The 9,460-nt window shown below is 35.6% G+C and overlaps 1 protein-coding gene across 1 annotated transcript; it reads right to left on the bottom strand.

Moving 5' to 3' along the window:
• Positions 1-1,179: 1,179 nt before the first annotated feature.
• LOC139150466 (N-acylneuraminate-9-phosphatase-like) lies at positions 1,180-9,329 on the bottom strand. Its single transcript, XM_070722852.1, has 2 exons — positions 9,177-9,329; positions 1,180-6,038 (listed from the first exon to the last, which is right to left on the bottom strand). Exons 1-2 carry the CDS (start codon positions 9,285-9,287, stop codon positions 5,352-5,354), a joined length of 798 nt encoding a protein of 265 aa, XP_070578953.1. The 5' UTR covers positions 9,288-9,329; the 3' UTR covers positions 1,180-5,351.
• Positions 9,330-9,460: the final 131 nt, after the last annotated feature.

Here is a 9,460-nt window from a genome sequence, read left to right as displayed (position 1 = left end):
GTCAAGTTCACCACAGTTTAGCTTTATCTCTTGTGTCATCATCCTTGTGTAATTGGTTAAGGTTGTAAGTTGTCTAGATGTGGATGTACCAGCTGTTCTGGAAGAAAACAATGTTTACTTTTTCCTGTAGGGTTTCTGAGTTGATGATTGTATGTGAAATTTCTCCATGTATCTGGTGTATGGGCAAAGTGTAAACATTGGTTGCATGTTATGTATTTCAGTCTATGTCAAATATTGTAAATGAAAAATCAAGAACAGTTTACTGTGTGCTTGCAAAAGATAACATATTTGTCAATACATAAACTGCCTTGCAGATTGATTGTCTTAAATATTATCACAGAAGTAGAAAAGGAAAAGAAACTAATCGAATTGCTGTAACATATTCACTCTCAGTGCCTGTATAGGCCTATACTTAACTATTTTATCATTACATTCAGCTGTTTGTTATATCTTTATCACTCTCCATGGTCAAGGCACACTTGGGGTCAATGTCATCACTCTGTGCCAGTCTGTGTATGTCAGTCTGTCTGCATATGTATGTCCATGTTTCATACAATTGTTGACTTGTTTTGATAACTATATGGGAGCGAACAGTGATGTTGTCACTATTTTTTATCAATTGCATTCAGTCGACATGACCAGTAAGAAAGATTTGCATATTTTACTGGTATATCAAAATTTGGCTGCAATCTAAATGAAATCAGATGTAGATAGTATGTGCCTCAAAATTGAAAGACTTAAATTTTGCTCATACTTTCTGTTGGAAAATTTTCAATCATTCCCTTGAAATCAGGATAAAAATCTTTGCTCACTGTGCAAAATTTGGTACCAGAGAAACCTATTGCCTAATACACTATCTACAATACTAGAAAATGCTTGTTGAAGTTCAGTGACAACACTTAACCAAACTAAGCTTTCATTGTTTATGAGAAATAATGAAAGCTTGCATCAGTTTCCCTTCAATGGTTATTGATGTGGTGAACTTCTTGTATGCTAGTCATTGAACAAAATCCATTTACTAATATTTAATTGTTATGCACTGCAAACAGAGTAATTAATCAGATTATATCTGGAATAATTAACTTTTGCATTCCATTCAGATCTCACCTGCCTATCATCACCTCTCATTTCTTGCTAGTTCAAGTCAAATATTGAAAACCAAGAGACATGGTACCAATATTCATTTTAAGGCTAGTTTTATTGCTGCTGTTGCATTGCATTACATTGAACTGCTACACAAAATACATAATTTAGAACTGATTGTCACAGTAGACTGGGAATGTACCAAGATCTTGGGGCATGGATGGTCAGGATGCCAATATGCAATTTCTTGTTGCTGTCTGAAACTTGACATTACCGGTATTTTTAGACTTTTTGTGTGTAGTGTACTATTTTTTTCTAAATGTATACTCTTTATTGACTGACCTCCATATGAAATTCACTTTAGTTTTGTTACATTAAACTTTTTTCCAGTGAATTTTGCTTTTCAGATTGTTTCCCCCACCCCTCAATGTTGACCATCCTCTCCCAAGAGCAAATGATCCATTCCTTACAAAACTTGAAATTCATCCACATGATTGGTGTAACTCATCACAAATCCTTTCAATGGCAAGATATAAAGTCTTTCCTGAGTCACCATCTATAGACAACATCGATACAAACATGAAGTGTATCATAATACTGGATTCATTTACAATCTAAAAACACGGTTTTCCTTTTTAAGGATAAACAACAACAACAAAATGTACAGGTTTGCATTCTGGTCTGCATTTCTAACATAATCAAAACTTTTCAATTTTGGGTAAGTGAACATTTTCCATGACACAAGCTCATTTAGAAGGAAATAACTGACTAAAAAAAATAAACTGCTTAATGAGTTTTCGTTCATTTTCTTCAGTTAAGTTGCACTTCAACTAAAACCTAGAAACTTTGCTTCAAAGAAATCAGGTACATATTGCCTTGTGTAAAACCAGTGTTATCACAGCAACTTATAATAACAAGTGTTTTCAATGAAATACAACTGAGACCATACAAAAACATTTGTTAAATGTTACTTGTGGAGCATGAGAAGCGGATACATTTTTCTACAAATCATATCCAATAATTTTATGATAATGCTGAGTACTTATATCACTGGAGAGAAACAATCAATACCTATTATTTACTTTTTGACAAAATAAAAACAGTTATTGATGAAGCCTTTGATTCAAAAGGATAAGCAGCTGTAACTTGTGAGATTTTTTCAGTATTTCAGGAGACTGTCATGCACTCTAAGATAGAAACAGCAGGCTTCAAATGATAGAGTTGTTGCATTGCATAGGCTCTGTTGGACTCCTGTAAGTTACAGCTAGACACTGTAGCATTCATGGCTACTGGAAAACAGGATGTCATCAACAAACTTTGCTTAAAGTAATGGATGCAAAAATATTTGATGCTACTGTATTTTGTAGGATTTTACATAAAATTTCCTAATTGGCAAATTTAATGCAGAGGCAGCAATTTCAAAGAATGATTTATTTAGTTTGTCTGGCTTGATTTATCAGTGTAAAATATAGGGTCAAATATTGATTGGTGATCAAAATATAAATAAATGGAAGATTTTGAAAAGCTGTAGTGCTAGAAGAGACAAGATATAGTATTATGTCAAATAATTTGCTCTGAAAAATACAGCTAGGATATGTCTTGGAGTCACAGAGAACTTCAAATATTCTATCTGCAGCTGGTTTAGGCACAACTTGTCTTTTCAGGAGTCAGCTGATAAAATGAAGGTCATGCTGAGGTTAAACCATAGTGGTTAAACAAATATCTGACATGCTTCAAAACTGAACATGTTGCCCAGTAGCTTTACTCACTCTTGTACAGACTGAAGAAAATTCTATCCTCTTTACAAATTACAGTTTTTGATTTAAACAGCTTTTACCGAAAGGTAAAAACAATCTGTTTGCTGCTATAGTTGTGACCATGAATATGTTTATTAAATTATTTCTTCCATTTTGAACTGGTGTAGCATTCTTCAAACACTGCAAACGGAATGTTATACTTCTGCATGGAAAAACATTAATCTTTGCCGGCATGTTCCAAATTGTAAACTGTAAAGGTCATATTTGACACACCACTAGAGTTAGCGCCAGGATTCCTAAAATATCATGGCTATGCTAAATGTCAAAGGTCATTTCTAACACAAAGAAACACAAACTTCTTTTAAAGATTTACCACATACAACACTCCGATCCAATATCTACTCAGTACTGAGTTGTCAATGCAGCAAAATATTGAGAATCAAATGAATAATCATTCACTAGAAGACATTTACAACTGCAGCAATCATTTTCAGTTAAGTGTTAACTATGTCACATCAATCTGATATCCAAACCATTGGCCATTGAAAAGATCTAGCCACTGCAATATTTTTCTGTAACATGAAATTCAAATGTTGTACAAATCAACCAACCAATCAACAAATTCCTGCGCTATGAATCATAAGTACCAGGATAATAAAAGTAAACTCCAGCAAAGTCTTGTTTAACTCGTTCATTTTCAAATGCTGTTGGTAAATCAAAGATACTGATCACCATGACAAATTTTCTGTAATTTTCACTGGTTTTCATGTTTTTTGTTGGCATATGAACTGAGGAATACAAGACTGTGTCAACAGCAAAGTTTACATGTAAATATCTAGGTAAATGTAGAAACCTGTATAAAACAATAATTCTTTTCAAATATCTCTCGGCAAGTCAATATCATTTCCATCAAGTCACTAAACATATCAATATGATTGTTAGGTATTTTACCTGTTTCAAAATACTTCTATTAAAAATTTCTGGTCAGTAAACTTTGGAGTATTCAAAATTAAACAAACACTGATCAAACGTCCTGGAGTCTTTTTTTTTCTAAAAAATGAAGAATACAGCCTCTAAGTATGTAAGTAGTGGTGTGTTTCCATGATAGCTACAATGCAAAACTGACATTGTGGTAATGCTTTACCGGTATCATTAGTTCTGATATTTTCTAACATGTCATCTTGAATGGCATCCAAGAAAATCCAAGCAAAGATCTTTTTATTTGACAGTATAGCAATATTCAACTGTAGCTTACTGAGAAAGCACACTGAGTATTCACAGTTCTGGTAATGAGCATTACCTAAACACTATTATATCATGTTTTCATTACGTGATTTTTCAGGACACAATTTAGTCTTTCATCTCAAGATATCCCCGTCTATGCTGAACATTTCAATGTTTTCCCATTTTGGAAATCAAAGAGTGAAAATGAAACAGGACTGCACTAGTTATATTACAAACTATCAAAACACTATTCAAGCCATTTTTAGTCATCAATGCACATTGCAAGATACCTTTGTTTTTCATTCTTTCAAAATGTTTTTCAGAAACAAAAATAAAATAAAATAAAATAAAATAAAATGAGAGAAACATTACAGTTATGGTATTATACAGCTTTGAACTTAAGCGGAATGAGAAAACTGTCCACGGTAAGATTTAAGTTTACAACAGATTTTTTGCAAATATTTGAATAAGCTACATGAATGACAAAATTATGTTCTCATAGAATATAACAACTTATATATGATGTAGTGAGAATGTTTCAGGAACAAAATGTTCATAAATATTCCTTCTGATGGATATCAAAGTATACAACCTAATTTATGTAGCTCAATACACATATATATCAGTCAAGAAACATTACAGCACAAAATTGCACCCTTTTGTAAATATATACCACAGGGACTGCTCAAGCAAATACTGATCAGCCCCTGTAACAAGGAAAGTAAAATGGAAAATTCTAATTACATGGCTGGTCATTCTTAACTTTAGATAATGGCTCTGAAAAGTGAAATGGAGAGATAATGCAACCTGAGGAACATGCAATATGCAAAGAGCCACAATAAATCTAAGTCTAGCAATCTGGTCTATTTGAAGACTTTCAAAATGTCTTTTACAGAATTACAAACATGTCAAAATATCCTAACATTGATACTGAGCAAAAATATCCTAACATTGATACTAAGCAAAAATATCCTAACATTGATACTAAGCAAAACAAGAATATTTATCTCTGAAAAAAATGAACAGTTCTGTTACACTAGCCTGACCTGTTGGGGAAAACTGACGATCAAACACAAGTATAGCAGTGAATAAATAAAATTGTGGCCTTCAATATGAAGAGTTCTAGAATAATTTGGATTTGTAATCCATGGAAAGCTTTGAATGAATCCTGGTCTAAGCTATTACTTAATACAGAGAGTCAAATGTCAGGTGCATGTGGGAAAAGTTCTCTCTCAGTTTATTCTTGGTATATTTTCTGTTTGAACTATTCTCTGTTACAGGCATGATTTATAGAACATTCATCATGTTCACCTCCCATGTGTTAGGACCTTGATTAGATTTTTTGCTGTGCATGTTTGTCAACACACCTTCTAGAAGCAACACTGATGGTATGCTGTAACATGGCTCAGGATCAAAGCCAGATGGCTCAGCTGAATTGGGATTGATCCAAACTGTGGCAAATAACCCTGAATTCAAACCACCTTCTATATCTGTTTTTAAACTGTCACCTATCATTACACATTCACTTGGTAGCACTGAGAACTGTTTGAATGCCACTTCATATATTGACGGATGAGGTTTAGCATGAGGGTAGTCTCCACTCACAATAATACTATCAAAGTATTCCTCAGCACTGCAAACTGCTACTTTTTCGTGTTGTACCGTAGAATCACCATTTGTCATTAGAGTCAATTTGTACTTCTGTCGCAGTCTGACCAATAAATCCTTAACTTCTTCTGTGAAGAAAATCTCTTTAAGCCTCATCTCTTTCCATTTACTGTAGACTTGCTTATCAAGGCCATTGGATGAAACATATCCATTTCCAATTGCCTTGCCCCACAAATGTGTTCTCCACTCATCCACAGAAATCTTCTCCTCTGGATCTACCTCTGCCTCTGTTACATATTTTCTGAATAATGACACCACACCATCTACATCTAGGTTGGGACATTCCTTCTGAAGAAAGTTTTTCACCTGTAAAAATAAAGACAGAAAGAACTTTAGGAACTATACAACAACTAATGTACAGGACAAGCCCGGGTAAGGAAATAATTTTCAGATCTACTAGCCAAAAGGAGAGAAGTCAAGAAAAATCACTTGCCATAGCCTTATTTTGTCTTGCCCACATGTTTAAGATTAGATAGTGACTGAAAAATTCTACAGTTTATTGGCCTTATAGTATAAGTTATAGCAACACAAACTATTAGCATTGTCACTGAAACTAAAAGTTTGTGAACTTGGGCCCGTGTATGTATTCATCTATTGAAAAGCATGCTACAGACATGTACCACAAGCCTTTAAAACAAGCAGTATCATACATATATACAATTGAATATATATATGTATGATACTGCTTTTATTAAAGGCTTGTGTTACATGTTGGTTATGCTTGTCAAAGTATAGTATGCTTGATAACAGAGTGCAAATGGTTACTACAAGAATCAGATATGATGTCAGTTTTAGAATACTCAATTTTTAGATAGGTAAAAATTAATATAACATGGACAGGTTATCATGAGCCTGAGGAGACAAACTTAACCCTTTTCCTGCCAGACAGTGTTAAGACTATTACTTCCCTATCAGCCAAGTCAGTGAAAAGTGGTATTGAGCCCAAACATGACGTATTTTCACCCGCTTGGCTTGGTATGTTATAGCATCTTTAGTCCAAAAAAATCACGTTTACAGTATTTATGTTTCCAACAGCCTTCAAATGTACAGTATTATGTTAAAATACACCATATGGAATATGTTGTGTTTCATTAATTTTAACCATCTTGACCTGATGGTGAAATATGGACTTGGCAGGAAAAGGGTTTATGGTGAACATATTTGTGTCTTTGTATGACTCTCTTGCTACCATTTTGGTTGGACTATTCACAGGAACGCTGCTCTTTTGGCTTTTCATTTCGTATCACAGTAATTATATCCCTTTTCCTGCCAGACGGTAATAACTGTATCACTTCCCCATCAGCCAAGTCAGTAAAAAGCGGTATTGAGCCAAAACATGACGTATTTTCACCCGCTTGGCTTGGTATGTTATAGCATCTTTTGTCCAAAAAAAATCAACTTTACAGTATTATGTTTTCAACAGCCTTCAAATGTACAGTATTATGTTAAAATACATCATATTAAATATGTTGTGTTTCATTAATTTTAACCATCTTAACCTGGTGGTGAAATATGGACTTGGCAGGAAAGTAAGTCTGCTTCTACACCAAGTTTTGAATGTCATCAGGTCAAAAACTGTCATATCTGAGCTATTGTTCCAAATTAGTGAAGCATTCCAACAAAATGTCTGGTGACCTTAATATTGGGTCAGATCATACAAACATTGATGTGACATGTGAACATGTACACATCAATAATACATACAATCATGTACCACAACCCTTGTGACAGGGGGGACAGAATCAATTCAGATACACCTGAACAGGAACTCTGGATATTATATACACAGATAAAAATGGCCAAATACGGTTCTCAATCTCCATTGAAGCTGGTCTACTTTTCACACCAAAACCACTTTGCCAGTGAGTCAGCGCACCACCCCAAAACCATAATAATTTCGCTTAAAAAAAACCTCCATTTCACTCCAAACTCTGTTACCAACCAGTTGAGGCTGAAAATGACCCATCAATGCTCACCAAGAACCTATCAATGCTCGCTGAGATTTCATTACCTATCTATTCCTGCAGCTGAATGAAAGCAATGAGTTTGGACCCCCTCTATGACTCCTTTTCCCCTAAATTTAATTATAAATACAGCTAAATCATAATTAGTATACCAAATTAACTAAGAGATGAAATACCTTACATATGAGTAATAAAATGGATATTTAATCCTATCACATGTCTAAGCCGTGTTGACACTTGGGCAAAGTTTTGGGGTGAGGTGGTACTCTGGGCAAATTGATGTGGAGCAAAATGGCACTCAGGATGTGTTGGTTTTGGTACAAGGCAGTGTGGAATGACATGGTTTCGGTGCAAAGTGTCTGGACCCTTTCAAGAAAGTGGCCATGCTATAATTTCTCAGGTATCAGAATTATAATCCCAAAAGCTTTATAACTGAGGAACAATACAAATGAGCTATTGGTATCAGCACCCATTCAACATCAAACTGTAGGTTTTTCACAGGATTTTTCAATGAAATTTGACCACAATAGACTTTCACAATGTGGTATTTGGTACCTTTATAAATGTTGGGAAGGTTTCACGATGGTATGAAAGTTTTTTCAGGTGAATCAAGGTCTAGGAAACAAAATGTCTGTTTAACTTCTAAATACCAAAGCAACCTTACTAATATCGCCAGTGCCAGCTCCAAACCACTGTGAAGGTCATACCAATAAAGTACAGAGTATTTTTAAACTACTCTCTATTTTATTGGTATGACCTTTAGAGTGGTTTGGAGCTGGCACTGTCGATTTGTTGTTTGAGGTGATATCTCGGGACGTGGATGGAATAGGTCTTCGGATAATGGGATAAGCTAGTTTGAGAAGTGGTTTTGGCAGACGATGAGTGGCATCATAGACATCAGGTCCACTATGGTATTGGTAGCATTCAATTCTTCCACTGTCATCTGTTGGCGAATACAACATGACAAAACCAAGGGAGTTGTCCGGGTCCGGGATAGCCCTGCGTACGATGCTGTGTGTTCCGCTACAGCTAATCGCCCCGCTCACCACGATTAGCTGTAGCGGAACACACAGCATCGTACGCAGGGCTAGGTCCGGGAGTGGTAGGGCTTCGGATTGCAGTGTCTACGAGTAAACAGTCCCTAAACACAGCAATCACTCACTGGTTCAGGCTATGCACAGTGGCATGGGATTTTGATCAGATGGGGAAAGATCCGCTAGCAATACTTGAACCAACAGGCGCTTGGAGTATCCAATGTTGTGCGTGTACCACATTGGACACTGGACACTCGGAGCGCTGTGCACCCGAGCAACATGTGCGTGACATGTAGCCACATTGCTACATACCGCCAGCTGTACGTCGTAGTGCAGCTAGTATATAATCTAATCAAAGACTTCCTGCGATCTACCTACCGTACAATGCGCATCGAGCCGATAGATCTGTATATCTACAAAGCCCGAAAATATGATTAAAGACTCACCTCCTCAAACGCCAATTTATCTGCGCGTTTCGTGTCTACAAGAGTGTTATCAAGATCGAAAATTAACAATTTTATGTTCGCATCGTTACCGGCTTTGCGCGAAGCGGCCATTTTCCCGTCGACGATTTCTCAGGAATTTACCATAATAATCACAGGGGTGGCGGTTTCATCTGGTCATGTTAAAAAAATTGAGTGATTGTACCAGGTGGTATGTACGATGTAAAATTTGCTCAGAAATAGCAAAATTGTTGTCTTGTGATATCGAATCTAGTTTAGCTGACAAT

The sequence above is a fragment of the Ptychodera flava genome, chromosome 14 (assembly GCF_041260155.1).
Source record: "Ptychodera flava strain L36383 chromosome 14, AS_Pfla_20210202, whole genome shotgun sequence".
In the NCBI taxonomy this organism is placed as follows: domain Eukaryota; kingdom Metazoa; phylum Hemichordata; class Enteropneusta; family Ptychoderidae; genus Ptychodera; species Ptychodera flava.
The sequence above is the reverse complement of the archived record's forward strand: the minus strand, read 5'-3'. Positions and strand labels throughout refer to the sequence as shown.

Excerpts from the sequence above, each read along its gene's own strand:
- LOC139150466 (XM_070722852.1), bottom strand. The coding sequence starts at position 9,287 with ATGGCCGCTTCGCGCAAAGCCGGTAACGATGCGAACATAAAATTGTTA. Across the intron at positions 6,039-9,176 it reads ATAAATTGGCGTTTGAGGAG|GTGAAAAACTTTCTTCAGAA; the intron begins GTGAGTCTTTAA and ends TTATTTTTACAG.